The 15,737-nt window shown below is 45.0% G+C and overlaps 1 protein-coding gene across 1 annotated transcript in view; it reads right to left on the bottom strand.

Moving 5' to 3' along the window:
• wdr17 (WD repeat domain 17) overlaps positions 1–15,737 on the bottom strand; it is a 35,957-nt gene that overhangs the window by 3,787 nt on the left and 16,433 nt on the right. Inside the window, 19 exon segments of the mRNA XM_023979764.3 lie at positions 35–126; positions 337–469; positions 604–668; positions 1,071–1,226; positions 1,438–1,563; positions 1,878–2,008; positions 2,525–2,674; positions 3,144–3,346; positions 3,614–3,750; positions 3,752–3,779; positions 4,158–4,327; positions 4,576–4,667; positions 5,764–5,932; positions 6,131–6,318; positions 6,803–6,925; positions 7,245–7,496; positions 11,133–11,363; positions 12,272–12,455; positions 12,761–12,889. Of these exon segments, the coding sequence (XP_023835532.1) occupies positions 35–126; positions 337–469; positions 604–668; positions 1,071–1,226; positions 1,438–1,563; positions 1,878–2,008; positions 2,525–2,674; positions 3,144–3,346; positions 3,614–3,750; positions 3,752–3,779; positions 4,158–4,327; positions 4,576–4,667; positions 5,764–5,932; positions 6,131–6,318; positions 6,803–6,925; positions 7,245–7,496; positions 11,133–11,363; positions 12,272–12,455; positions 12,761–12,883 (2,753 nt within the window). The 5' untranslated portion in view covers positions 12,884–12,889.

Below are 15,737 nucleotides of genomic sequence, written 5' to 3'. Positions count from 1 at the left end.
CAAAATTGTGTATTTGCATGTGAAAAGGACACACCCGTTATATGCCTGTATGTCGTCGCTGTCTGTAGTGGTTGTATGGTTGATTACGGCGGTCTGAGGCACGTGGATGTTGCCTTCACAAGCTCCCTGTACAAGAACAACAACAAAGGTATGCCGTACGACAGCAATTTGGCTGAATGAACCTTCATCAATCCAGATAAGTCCATTAACACGGTGGTATTTTGTTCTCTCCTTTAGAGAACAGGGGTTCCGATTGGAACCAATACATGTTTTATATATTATGTTACTTTGTTTTCTAACTATACAATTAATCGAAGGATGTCAATGTCGACATACCTGAGCCACTAGCAGCGCCTCGTTCAGTTGACCCCTGGCAGTAAAGAAGTTGACCAGCTTCCTCACGTCTCCCGTGGCGATGCAGTACGGGATGACATCATGGTTTTCTTCCTGCATCAGCTGGTCGGCTCTTCTACGAGGACACACGCATTGAGTAAGGAAGTCAACAGCCACTGTTGTGGTTCTAATTGCAAGTCCGCTAAATGGCTCAAATGTYCACGTAACCATAACATGCCTCTTGAATTGACAAACTAWCTCAAAACATACCGTTGCATGAGRTTCTTCCAYTACTTTGTGGATACACCAGGGGCAACMGACAATGCCTTGTCCCACTGGCAAACACAGAAAACATGACAAACATCATCCTTATGTACAGCAWWTAATGCTGGGATTGTTCATGGACACCCTTTAATGAGGGACATACTGTAACGCCGTATGAGTCCATGTGTTGTTCCTGATACACCCATAGTTGTTCTACACACAGACAAAATATGCTATCTGGTACCAAAAAATGATTCTGCGGCTGTCCCCATAGGAGAACCCTTTGAATAAACCCTTTTGGTTCCAGGTAAAACCCTTCTACACAGAACCCAAAAGAGTTCTACCAGGAACCAAAAAGGGTTCTACCTGGAAGCAAAAAGGGTTCTACCTATGGGGACAGCCGCAGAACCCTTTTGGAACCCTTTTCCCCCCTAAGAGTGTAGCCTAGGGCCTATAATGAATCAGTCCATTACCTCTCCCAGTTCCACCATGAGCTCACAGTATCTCTGGATCTGCCCCAGTCTCAGATGGATCTCTGCTGCGTCTCTCAGTCTCTCCTCTTTACTGGGAGCCCCGATCCCCCCGCCGAACTTAGACATCTTCACTATGGTCAATTCCTGGGCCTCAGACTACAGAACAGACACATTGAAATGTAAGTGAATAGTCGTGAAACGTTTGATGTTCTTTTGAAAACGAACCCCTTAGAAATATGACTCATACGCTTGGTCCAAAATCACTCCATCCCCCTTTCCTTTGGCCCTAACCCTTGGATGTTTGCAGATCTGAAGGGACTGGATCATGTGTGAGATGAGACASTCAGTCAGTCAGTGGTCGACTTACGGTTTTGAAGCGGACCAAGTGTTTCATGTGCATGATGCCCTTGCCGTAGCTCTGGGGAAGCAGACTGTCGTCCTGCCCHTTGATCACTGACACCAGGTCCCACAGGTTATGACTGCCCCCTGGTGGCTGGAGGAAAGAACATAGAAAAAGTATTCCTAAGCACTTCATAAGAGTAGGTAGTATGTAAAGTACAGTACATAATACATGGTGATTCCAGTAATATGTGCTAATATTACTACCAAATAGGAGTACTAACTTAAAGGGTTATCCATAGGTTATTTGATACCTGATGACGTAAAAGTATACCAAGGAAAAAACGACTATACTTCCATCAAACCATCAGATTAAAACCATGTGTCTGGACTACGGGAAWGGAATAACTAAATGACTGTAYATAGAGTGCTATTAATMTAAGGAAAATTGCAAGTAAATATACTCACAGAGAAACATTCGGAGAACCACCTGAGTTTCTTCARCCGTACTTCACTGGAGAGTTTATCCAGCTCCTGCTTGATGTCTCTGGACACCTTCCCACAGAGCAGAGGGGTAGCACCAGGTACCATGGCCCGATCTGGAGGAGAGGAGGGGATATAGTACTCTACCATACAGACACACACAGATTCKGAATWATGGTTCTTGTGAGGCTATGTCGTGTTTGGACTGATAAATATTTGCGGTATCACTCTCTCACAGTGGAGACAGAMTTAMGAGCAATCAACATATMMYWMMRKWMYYMWAWRKAKKKRTRCSMWAKKAWWWRSMRKWWYMMYKRMYWMGGYYYYMMYWWAAYYYYTGTTTACTGATGAATCCCTCATCCTGGAGTGTATACAGATAGAAATGTAGCACATAGAACTAACACGATTCCTTATTCTACATGGCCAGTGATGTAGAGGTAAAACAAATTGACGCGCAAACGCTAACCACAGTTCGCGTTGAGTAAAGTTACGCTCCTTATATTTTCAATGCATTTCTTTTCAGCGAAAGGTTGGTAAACACTGGCACAAAATAAGGGTGTTTACGTGCCTTACCCTCCACTGTACATGTTCTACACAAAACATTTCTTCAGTATCGTAAACATTTGACTGACCCGTGTTGCCGATGATGTCGTCCCAGCTGTGGTCAGCCAGGACGTTGACCAGGAGCGGAGCGATGAGCGGAGTGAGGGACCACAACCTGACCGTAGAGTCCCGGGAACATGAGGCCATGGTGAACGGACGGCTGGGGTGGCAYGTCAGGCCTGGAGGAATCAGATCAGGTTACAGCATTGCAGACACAGTGTCAGTGTAGAAACAGTACCATATATTTCATTTCACATTCAGTGACCTCTATAAAGCATAGCAGGCTTCCCCAACTGGTGGTCCCCAACTGGTGGTCCGCAGATGATTTTATTTGGCCCCCAAAGTTTGTGAACAAACCCCCCCCCCAATATTTGATTTTTTTTCTTGTTGGACATAAAAGGCTGTGAAGACACCAGCAAATCAGCTCCAAGTGATTTGAATTTGGATTCCCACGCATAATAGAGATGGAGATATGTGATTGTATGAAAACCCAAGCAAGGTTTGAGATGATAATGTTTTAGTCAAATATTATATGTTTGGGCTTCTGGTGGTCAGTTTGCAGTCTAGAAATGATCCTGGGCCAGTGGTTGAGTCGATTTGATGATGGCTGCAGTGTGGTGTTCCTGATTCATTACTGAGGACCGGTACCATAAACATCAGCGCCGTGGTCGTAGCAGGTGTCCAGGCAGGTTCCGTCCCTGGTGTCCCAGACTTTAATGGTGTAGTCCCAGCTGCCGCTGGTCAGCAGGTAGGGCACCTCCGTGTTCCACATCAGGCCTCGGACCGGCGCCGTGTGACCACTCAGCACGTTGATACAGGCATCCTGGGTATAATCCCAGATACGCACAGTCCTGGAGAGGGAGGGAGGGAGGGGTTATATACGGACTCCCATATACATAATAGAGTGACTACTCAAACCAATGGCATCTGTATTGATATTGGTAGCATATCAAATAACTACCTGTGTATCAGTATCTGTGTATCAGTACAAAGTGTTTGCCATGCATTATTCAGGTACTGTTACACATTGGTGGATGTGATAAATMACCCTAATGCAATGTGCTGTGAGACTCAGTGAAAGAACATATATYAATAATGTATTAATGTACTGCATGTACCCGTCATCTGAGCCACTGCAGAGAATACCCTCTCGGAGAGGAGACCAGCGCACGTGGAACACCTTGGCCAGGTGACCCGTGAACACCTTGAGTGGCTGGTCAGAACTGGTGGCCAGGTAGTACACACGCACGTTTTTTTATCCTCACAACCGTGGCTATCATATCTCTGGGAATGGAGAGAGAGAAGAGAGAGAGAGAGAAAAGAAAAAAGAGTGAGAGAAGAAAGAGAGAGATGGATAGATACAGAGACAGAGAGAAGGAAGGAAGGAAGGAAGGAAGGAAGGAAGGAAGGAAGGAAGGAAGGAAGGAAGGAAGGAAGGAAGGAAGGAAGAAGAGGAAGGAAGGAAGGAAGGAAGGAAGGAAGGAAGGAAGGAAGGAAGGAAGAAGGAAGGAAGGAAGGAAGGAAGGAAGGAAGGAAGGAAGGAAGGAGGAAGGAGAGAGAGAGAGAGGATATAAGATCTAGTAGAATATAGGTAATAAAACTATATCTTCCAGTATACTTGTTATACAGTATGAAAGGTGAACTACACAACTGGACTCTTACTTGTTATTCTGGCTCCAGTCACAACCYAACACAGCAGCAGGGTGCTTGTACTTGTGTAAGACCCTGCCGTCGATGGTCCTAATGATGCAAAAGCCGTCGCCACTACATGTGGCTATTCTTTTAGAGTCCTTATGGCTCCATGCGATACAGAAGATACCATTATTCCCATGCTGTTGAGTACACAAGGGAACAAAAAGTCTATGGCGTAAAAATAAATATTGATAAACTAAAGAGATTAGTGATAGATCACTCTATGAACCTTTTCACACTATCATGCCGACCCGAACAAACCTGTGCTGGCTAGTGGATGCGTAACCAGGCTAGCTCAGTACAGCTTGGTTWGGTTTAGCTCGGTTCGGCTCAGTAGTGTGAAAAGCCCTTATGACTGTCATGTTTTTGGCCAGGGTTGTTGACATACCTCATTGAATCGTGTGATCATCTTGCCTTTCTTCACATCCCAGATGAATGCACCGTTCCGGGACGTGGCTCCGGCTATGCAGTTCAGGTCTCCTTTCGGAGAACACACACYAAGATAACAAGAGACATATTTACGACTTCCAAATGAACGAACGCAAGAAAGCGCAACATATTTCATAACTTGGTTTGAATCATAAAAAAAAAATGCATAACGTTGACTTCTTAATTTATATTCAGTAAATCGTTATTAATGGGAAAGAACTCAAGGTAACACTTTACTTGAAAATATATACTTAAGGCGTTCATAAAACATCTATTCATCACCAGCAGAGCAGTTTTCAAAATAAAAGTCAACATGACGAATTATGGTKTATAAAGGGTGTTTGGAATTAGAGAATAGGAAGGTCGGAGTATGAGTGCATATTAAAGTATGCTCAATGGGACACGCGGGCCCTCCTCGGCTGCGTACTCCATTTGTACATATTTTGACGCGTGCATAGACGCAATCTTCAGTGGAAAGTGTGCACAGAAATATGACGCAACCATGTAAAAAAAACACGCTAAATTCTTGAAATCAATGGCCATTATTTGAGCTGAAGCGAGAAAAAAGAAACTGACTACAATGTTTTTTCTTGATACATTAAGAAATGCATACTGTGTTATTTTTGGCATGTTTACCTGCCTACAATATCCACTGTACTGTGCAGAGATAGCAAGCCTAGTAAATCAATAGGGGGAATTGTTAGCTACTACTGTTAGCTAGCTAGATAGCCACGAAGAATTGGTAGCGAGCCACCGACGAAGAGTTGACATCAACCTTGCATAACATTCGTTTTAGGTCATTTTTGCCTGTTAAACTGTCTGGTTAGCTAGATTATTACGATTCACATATAGCTAGCTGATAGTTATGAAGTAAAACATTTGCTTTGTGTATATCTTGTTTCGTCTCTATTGTTGCCATTGACCTGGCTGGAAGAAGGTTCACTGAATGGGGAGGTGCAGCGTGAGGTAATACAGTAGGGGGAGTGCTTCTCAAATGTCATGGTTTATGCGTTCTCTATACTCTCGTCCTCACAAGAACATCCTCGGAGAATGCACTCGGAGCACGAGAGTGTGGAACACGGTCAAATGCATATTGAGAAACACCCAAAGTATTATGGTCTGTGTGTGTTCTCTCCCCATGTCTTACCAGGAGCCCAGGACAGAGAGTAGACCACACCCTCGTTGCCGGGAGACGTATTAACTGCCGTGAGGGTGTTGATGTCCCACACCTTAATGGTCCCGTCAAACGAGGCTGTCGCCAACAGGTTGGGGTCATCTGGCTTGAACTTACAGTCAAATATGGTCTCAACATGACCCTGAGAACAACATATTGTTTCATGGTCAGGTCTTCTTCAACATGAACTGGATTGGGAGWTATGTACAACAGAAATGCAGACACAAACAAGAAATAGAAGAATGCCCTTACGATCATCCCAATTTCCCTACCTCCCTCCCCACTTGTCCTCCCTTCTTTTCACCCCCCCTCCCCCAATCTCTTCCCCTCCCTCCCTCACCAGGTCTCGTAGGAAGTCCCACTTCTTGGCTCCCATGTCGTAGAGCCCAACCCCTCCATCCATGAAGCAGCAGACAGCGTGGCCCGGGGGGAGGGAGAAGGCCTGGTTCTGGGATAGAGTAGGAGGAGGAACAGCCTCACTGGTGGATGATGTGTAGTGGTTCTTTGTCGGGGAGATGGAGCTCAAGGCTGAAAAGAGGGTYGGAGGCAAATAATGGCGGGGCCAGGAGGGGTCAGGTGATAGCAAGAATGGSGAAAGAACACACTATGCTATGGAAAAGTTACAGTTTTTCCAAGAGATATAGCAATCTTATTTCACAAGATCAGTCATTCATATCCATAACCCTGAAGTTATTGTACACTTTTAGAAAAAAGGGACCCAAAAGGGTTCTTCGGCTGTCAGTATAGTGTAACCCTTTTTGGTTCMAGGTAGAACCCTATTGGGTTCCATATACAACTCTCTCTGTGGAAAGGGTTGTACATGGAACCCAAAAGGATTATGCCTTGAAACAAAKCGGTTTTACCTCGAACCAAAAAGGGTTCTTCAAAGGGTTCTCCTATTGGGACAGCTGTAGATAGCACCTTTTTTCTAAGCGTGTGCTGCAGACTGTGGATTCTACCTTCATCTGTGGATTACCAGAGCTAATGTGTCAGTAGTGTGTCTAATGCTTACATTTCTTGGCTGGGGGAGAGTTTAACACATGTAAAGCATGGAAGCCGGTCATCTTCAGTTTGAAGTTGTCCAGAGGTGTAGATCTGGACACGTTCCATATCCTCAACACACCAACTTGAGAATCTGGAAACAGAAGGAACACGTTGGAACAGTGGTATTGACCCAAGTTCTAAAGGCCTGAGCCTTACACACCTGACCTCTAGCTACCTACACTGATAAACATACCCTACCTCATGTAAAGAACAAACCCAAGGCTGTGACCTTACCTTAACCCCCCAGTACCCTACCCCTTATATCCTACCCCCTAAACCCTACCCCCATTTCTTTACCTCTAGTGATGAACATGCCAGGGGCGCTGGGGACCCAGCTTTCCCCTCCCCCTACACCCTGCACCCTAACCCATTGTACCCTACCCGTAAACCCTACCCCAATATGTCCTTACCTCCAGTGATGAACATGCCGGGTGCACTGGGGACCCAGGCCAGACACTGTACAGAGGCAGCTGAACTGGGGAAGCTGAAGGTAGTGACACAGGTGAGCCCCTCTGAGTCTACCATTCMGATGCCATTATGCAGGTTGGCCACTAGGAGGTAGTCTGTAGACAGGGGATCCCACTCCAACGCTGTGACCGGGTCCTCCTCATCCGTCCCCTCTAAAGACTCCGGGCGCAACACGTGCTTCTGGTTTTTAGATCCTAGGACAGGAGAGGAGACCTGCTGCATCAACTGACTAAATAAAGTCACCACAGCCCCTAATGAAATACCTGGAGGTACCAAATAAAGGTTCCCATGTGGAAGAAACAGTCAATAAATACATATTTAAAGGTTGTGTTTTTTCTTCCTGGCACTGATTCTGCTGATAGCAGCTATTTCGAAGAAGGGTCTACAGATGTAAGATCTTAATTTGATCACTCTTGTTGCTGAGAATTTTCCTGCACAGCAGGAAATGCAAACTTGTATTGTATTCAAGGTTTTAAAAGGCTTCTATAGTATGTCATTTTCACTTTAAAATGTCAGTCTTGATTTGCCCTAACAAAAAATGGATCAACATCTACAAAATATATCCATTAATTATAATCCACATAATAATTCACATTTCCTGTTGCTGAAGGATTATTTTCCTGCTATAGCAAACTGTCTCAAATTTAGATCCTACATCTGTACTTGCAATAATTAATATGTGGTTGTTTTTCCCGACTAAAATTATTGTAAGTCGCTCTGGTTAAGAGTGTGTGCTAGCTAAATGACTCAAATGTAAAATTGTTTGTAATAGGGAAACGCATGCCCAGTTCTTTCACATCAGTGCAAATGAAGGAGATAAGACAAAGAGATGAAGCCACTTTAGACAATTGAGATGCAGCCACAGTCTAGAATGTCTATAGACTATTGAGATGCAGCCTCAGTCTAGACTATCTATAGACTATTGAGATGCAGTACGGATGTGTACTCAGTATGGATGGGTATTGTGAGTACGGATGGTACGGATGTGTACCAAACTCACTAAAAGTGGCAGTAATAAAGCCTCTTTTGAAAAATCCAAACCTTGACCCAGAAAATATAAAAAACTATCAGCCTATATCGAATCTCCCATTCCTCTCAAAAATGTTAGAAAAAGCTTTTGCGCAGCAACTCACTGCCTTCCTGAAGTCAAACAATGTATACGAAACGCTTCAGTCTGGTTTTAGACCCCATCATAGCACTGAGACTGCACTTGTGAAGGTGGTAAATTACCTTTTAATGGTGTCAGACCGAGGCTCTGCATCTTTATATTTTACCTTTATTTAACTAGGCAAGTCAGTTAAGAACAAATTCTTATTTTCAATGACGGCCTAGGAATAGTAGGTTAACTGCCTTGTTCAGGGGCAGAACGACAGATTTTTTCCCTTGCAACCTTGCAACCTTTCCATTACTAGTCCAACATTCTAACCACTAGGCTACCTGCCACCCCACCCACTAGGCTACCTATCTGTCCTCGTGCTCCTAGACCTTAGTGCTGCTTTTGATACCATCGATCACCACATTCTTTTGGAGAGATTGGAAACCCAAATTGGTCTACACGGACAAGTTCTGGCCTGGTGTAGATCTTATCTGTCAGAAACATATCAGTTTGTCTCTGTGGATGGTTTGTCCTCTGACAAATCAACTGTACATTTCAGTATTCCTAAAGGCTCCGTTTTAGGACCACTATTGTTTTCATATATATATATATTTTACCTCTTGGGGATGTCATTCGGGAAACATAATGTTAACTCTCACTGCTATGCAGATGACACACAGCTGTACATTTCGATGACACATGGTGAAGCCCCAAAATTGCCCTCCCTGGAAGCCTGTGTTTCAGACATAAGGAAGTGGATGGCTGCAAATGTTCAACTTTTAAACTCGGACAAAATAGAGATGCTTGTTCTAGGTCCCAAGAAACAAAGAGATTTTCTGTTGAATCTGACAATTAATCTTGATGGTTGTACAGTCGTCGCAAATAAAACTGTGACTGGCGTTACTCTGGACCCTGATCTCTCTTTTGCCGAACATATCAAGACTTTTTCAAGGACAGCTTTTTTCCATCTACGTAACACTGCAAAAATCAGAAACTTTCTGTCCAAAAAGGATGCAGAAAAATGTATCCATGATTTTGTCACTTCTAGGTTAGACTACTACAATGCTATACTTTGCGGCTACCCGGATAAAGCACTAAATAAACTTCAGTTAGTGCTAAACACGGCTGCTAGAATCTTGACTAGAACCAAAAAATGTGATCATATTACTCCAGAGCTAGCCTCTCTACACTGGCTTTCTGTTAAGGCAAGGGCTGATTTCAAGGTTTTACTGCTAACCTACAAAGCATTACATGGGCTTGCTCCTACCTATCTTTCCGATTTGGTCCTGCCGTACATACCTACACGTACGCTACGGTCACAAGACGCAGGCCTCCTTACTGTCCCTAGAATTTCCAAGAAAACAGCTGGAGGCAGGGCTTTCTCCTATAGAGCTCKATTTTTATGGAATGGTCTGTCTACCCATGTGAGAGACACAGACTCGGTCTCAACCTTTAAGTCTTTATTGAAGATTCATCTCTTCAGTAAGTCCTATGATTGAGTGTAGTCTGGCCCAGGAGTGTGAAGGTGAACGGAAAGGCACTGGAGCAACAAATCACCCTTGCTGTCTCTGCCTGGACGGTTCCCCTCTCTCCACTGGGATTCTCTGCCTCTAACCCTATTACAGGGGCTGAGTCACTGGCTTACTGGTGCTCTTCCATGCCGTCCCTAGGAGGGGTGCGTCACTTGAGAGGGTTGAGTCACTGATGTGATCTTCCTGTCCGGGTTGGCTACCACTTCGGTTGTGCCATGACGGAGATCTTTGTGGGCTATCCTCGGCCTTGTCTCAGGATGGTAAGTTGGTGGTTGAAGATATCCCTCTAGTGGTGTGGGGGCTATGCTTTGGCAAAGTGGGTGGGGTTATATCCTGTCTGTTTAGTGTCTCCCGATCCCTCCTGTCTCAGCCTCCAGTATTTATGCTGCAGTAGTTTATGTGTCGGGGTGGCTAGGGTCAGTCTGTTATATCTGGAGTATTTCTCCTGTCTTATCCGGTGTCCTGTGTGAATTTAAGTATGCTCTCTCTAATTCTCTCTGTCTCTTTTCTCTCTTTCTTTCTTTCTTTCTTTCTCTCAGAGGARCTGAGCCCTAGGACCATGCCTCAGGACTACCTGGCCTGATGACTCCTTGCTGTCCCCAGTCCAKCTGGCCGTGCTGCTACTTCAGTTTCTACTGTTCTGCCTGCGGCTATGGAACCCTGACATGTTCAACGGATGTGCTACCTGTCCCAGACCTGCTGTTTGCAACTCTCTAGAGACAGCAGGAGCGGTAGAGATACTATGAATGATCAGCTATGAAATGCCAACTGACATTCACTCCTGAGGTGCTGACTTGTTGCACCCTCGACAACTACTGTGATTATTATTATTTGACCCTGCTGGTCATCTATGAACATTTGAACATCTTGGCCATGTTCTGTATATAATCTCCACCCGGCACAGCCAGAAGAGGACTGGCCACCCCTCATAGCCTGGTTCCTCTCTAGGTTTCTTCCGAGGTTCTGGCCTTTCTAGGGAGTTTTTCCTAGCCACCGTGCTTCTACACCTGCATTGCTTGCTGTTTGGGGTTTTAGGCTGGATTTCTGTACAGCACTTTGGACATCAGCTGATGTAAGAAGGGCTTTATAAATAAATTTGACTGATTGATTGACTATCCTTAGACATTGAGATGCAGCCTTAGTCTAGACTATCTATGACTAAGACACCTATTGATACTATTGAGATGCAGCCTCAGTCTTACCTGGCTGGAAGATAGAGAGGCTCCCGTCTGTGTGTCCAAACACCACCTTGCCCTTCTTGACGGGGTGCCAGCGGAACAGACAGATATCGGACAGGAAGCTGTGTGCCTCCTTGTGGATGGTGACGCCGGCGTCCAGCCCGCTGATGGCCCACAGGTAGAGAGGGCCCCGGTGGGACACAAACGCCACGCCGTCACCTGCGTTCCAGCACCAGCTCAGAGACGCTGGGATGCCTGGGTGATGGTACACAAGGGTTAGAGACCATTAGATACCACACACACACACACACACACACACACACACACACACACACACAAACACACACACACACACACACACACACACACACACACACACACCACACAACACACAACACACACACACACACACACCACACACACACACAGAACAACACACACACACAACAAACACACACATTCACACTAAGTGGGTGTATTCAATTAAAGTTATTTGTTCTTCTTGTGGTTGTTGTATGTCGATAGCACTAGTGTTAATTCGTCATCTCCTTTTGATCATTTTTTTGATGTTACTTGTATTTTGTTGTTAATAGTCCTTGGTATGATAGACTTGTTTTTTATTTGTTTTTTTCGATGATTTATTCCATGGTCTCTAGGTTATATTGACTCCCCACCACCCGCCCACACACACACTCTCTCTCTCCTAGAAAAACAAATAACACCAAACCACCCAGTCGTCAGCCATCTCCCTCCTGATAGGAGTCAGTGTACCAACAACAATAGCCAGTCCTAATGACATTACTAAGCACACAAACACTTCACTACACTGAGTCACCCTCCCAAGGCAACCCAACCTACTCTCTCTAGCCTCTGACACATCTCCCATCAGTAGTGTCTAAAGAGGAGCCTACTCCCACGTAAACTCCCTTACCACTGGTCCACAGTCATTCCTCATTTCCATTCTGATGATTGATCAGAACCAGTATCTTTTGCGTTATACAGACCATGTGTCTCTATGTTTAGCACGTTTGGTGTTATCTAGTCTGGCCACAACTTTCCGCTCCACCTTGTTTCAAAACGTTTTCTCCCTACTGAACACCCCCCTCTGGCCCACCCACTCCCCTGTACATCTGCCTCCACTGGGCATAGTTCATTATCAGTACCTTTGGTGTTATCCAGCCTGGCCACAATCTTCTGCTCTGCCACGTTCCAGATGATGAGCAGGTTGTCAGCGCTGGCGCTGGCAAACACCTCGGGGTTGTGTGGGCACCACGKTATGGCCGTGATGGTCTTCTTGTGCTCTGACATGATGGCTCGAAGCTTGAACTCATTGTATCGGTGGTCCAACTACATGGTTGCAGATTGGAACCACAAGGAATATATTGGTATTGGTGTTACATATGTAAACAGATGGAGTGGCACAGATAATGATAGATGAGGAAAACGTCAATGACAGAAATCACTTGCAGATTAGACATCTCTTTTGAATGTCCTTTCGACAGAGAAGTGAGAGAACACACACAAAGAGAGACGCACGCATGCCAACACGCGCGCACACACACGCATGCGCGCACACATGTGCACAGGCACACGGACGCACGAGCACACACACACAAACACACACACACACCGATGTTTGCCAAGCTAATTACCTGGTAGACATATATAGCAAGTGTTGCACAGTAAGCGAACCGGTCTTCACTGGCAGCACACACATCTTTGTTCCAGGGCTGGCACCCGGCAGCCAGCAGGCCCACCTGTTTCACCTGGGACATCTTTARCTGCGACACACAGAGAAGAGGAAGAGATGGACTACACCAGAACACAGGCAATGCTCTGTGATTCTTATTCATGGATTGAGGGATACGTTCAGGTCTAAAACATGTTCTGTTCTCATGTACATCAGTCTTGCATTTCAGAACTGATAACACATTGAAATGGCTTACTATTCAGCCGTAACAGACCATTCTCACAATAACAGCACGGTAGCCTGAAACGCGTACTGATAAGAAACGTAGTTMGACATTTCACATGGAGTGCCAGTCACTTTGTAACCAAACAGATTCCAGAGATGTTGTACATGAATCAGTGAAAACACCAGCATGTAAACTCAGCAAAAAAGAAACGTCCTCTCACTGTCAACTGTGTTTATTTTCAGCAAATTGAACATGTGTAAATATTTGTATGAACATAACAAGATTCAACAACTGGGACATAAACTGTACAGGTTCCACAGACATGTGACTAACAGAAATGGAATAATGCGCCCCTGAACAAAGGGGGGGTTAAAATCCAAAGTAACAGTCAGTATCTGGTGTGGCCACCAGCTGCATTAAGAACTGCAGTGCATCTCCTCCTCATGGACTGCACCAGATTTGCCAGTTCTTGCTGTGAGATGTTACCCCACTCTTCCACCAAGGCACCTGCAAGTTCCCGGACATTTCTGGGGGGAATGGCTCTAGCCCTCACCCTCCGATCAATGGAATTGAGATCATCCGGGCTCTTCGCTGGCCATGGCAGAACACTGACATTCCTGTCTTGCAGGAAATCACGCACAGGACGAGCAGTATGGCTGGTGGCATTGTCATGCTGGAGGGTCATGTCAGGATGAGCCTGCAGGAAGGGTACCACATGAGGGAAGAGGATCTCTTCCCTGTAACGCACAGCGTTGAGATTGCCTGCAATGACAACAAGCTCAGTCCGATGAAGCTGTGACACACCGCCCCATATCATGATGGACCATCCACCTCCAAATCAATCCCACTCCAGAGTACAGGTCTCGGTGTAACGCTCATTCCTTCGACGATAAATGCAAATCCAACCATCACCCCTGGTGAGACAGAACCGCGACTCGTCAGTGAAGAGCACTTTCTGCTAGTCCGGTCTGGTCCAGCCACGGTGGGTTTGTGCCCATAGGCAACGGTGTTGCCGGTGTTGTCTGGTGAGGACCTGCCTTACAACAGGCCTACAAGCCCTCAGTCGAGCCTCTCTCAGCCTATTGCGGACAGTCTGAGCTGTGAAGTTATTTGGATTTTTACGAATTATCTTTGAAAGACAGGGTCCTGAAAAYGGGACGTTTCTTTTTTTGTTGAGTTGATGTTGGTATCACACAGAGGAGGCACACACCAACAGCAACAGCAACAGCAACAGCCTTGAGACAGTCAGATTCCCCCTATTTACATTTCTCTCTCTCTCTCTTTCTCTCTTTCTCTCTTTCTCTCTCTCTCTTTCTCTTTCTCTTCTATTTTTTTGTATTGAACTGTTGTTTATTCAGGGGAACCCATAGAGACCAGAGTCTCATTTGCCATGGTGCCCTGAGGACAACAATACAACATATTCAAAATGATCAATACAAATAAAATAAACTACACATGACAGAATCAACACTACGGCTTCAAACACCACAAATACAATGATTTACATGAAATCCAAACAGTTTCAATTATCATTAGATTCATTCAACATTAAAGTCCTGAATTGCCCTACAGGCGCCAGAGAGTCAAGGTGTACATGTACTGAGTTTTGTAGGCTATTCCAAAAATGGGGTGGACTGAAACTGAAGGAGGATTTACTTAGATCAATAAGTACTAGTTGAACCTTGAGAGTTCCCTGTGTAGTAACCATCCCTGTGAACGGGTTTGGTGTCGCACATTTTTAATTTTGAACAGTACGTTTGGTAGGTCGGAACCTCTACGGGATCGGTGTCCCTATAGCAGGACGGTTGTTGCTCAATATGCCGGCTTTGTAAGCAAAAAGGGAGTAATGAAGTGATTCTAGGGGACTCTAACGAGGACAAGCCAACCTTTTGATACAGGATGAAGTGATGCGTAGWAAAACTGTAACCTGTGATAAAGTGAAGGGCGCTGTGGTAGACGGCATCCGAAGGTTTAAGAGTAGTTGCTGCCGCATTCCAATAAATGGTGTCACCGTACGTTTTTTAAACGTCACATTACTGTCAATCCAAAAGCCCAGATAATTATAGGCTGGAACCTGCTCGATGAAAGAACCATCCAATGCATAAATGTGTAAGCCATCTCAAAAAGTTCTACGAGAATTAGAAAACAGCGTACATTTAGTTTTTCCGGCTTTAAGTACCAATTTTAAATCGACAAGGTCCTTCTGCAAGGAGACAAAATCAGATTGCAGCTCCAACATAGCCTGGTCAGCCGTAGCGGCAGTAGTGTACAGAACAGTGAAATCTGCATACAGATTAACATTATAGGTCTTTGCAGATAGACCAATATTATTTATATAAATGGTAAAGCGGACAGGTCCCAAAATCGACCCCTGTGGGACACCTTTAGTAATATAAAGGTAAGTAGACTTGACACCATCAGAAAGCACACATTGTGTCCTGTCTGACAGAAAGTTGTACACTCAACTTTCGTGCCAGTTCCACTCCTCTTAAACCTTTGGATGCCGTCTACCCTAGCGCCCTTCGCTTTATAACAGGTGACAGTTCCTGCATCCTGTATCAAAAGGTTGGTTGGTCCTCATTAAAGTCCTGTAGATCATAATCTGTCTCCTGTCTCAACCAGACAGAAACAGAAGATGACAGAACCTGTGAGCACGTACATAGACAAAACACATTGGCAAAACGCATCGGCAAAACGCATCGGCAAAACGCAT

Source organism: Salvelinus sp. IW2-2015, linkage group LG34 (genome assembly GCF_002910315.2).
Source record: "Salvelinus sp. IW2-2015 linkage group LG34, ASM291031v2, whole genome shotgun sequence".
In the NCBI taxonomy this organism is placed as follows: Eukaryota; Metazoa; Chordata; class Actinopteri; order Salmoniformes; family Salmonidae; genus Salvelinus; species Salvelinus sp. IW2-2015.
Note: the sequence above shows the minus strand (reverse complement) of the source record. Positions and strands in the feature narration are given on the sequence as shown.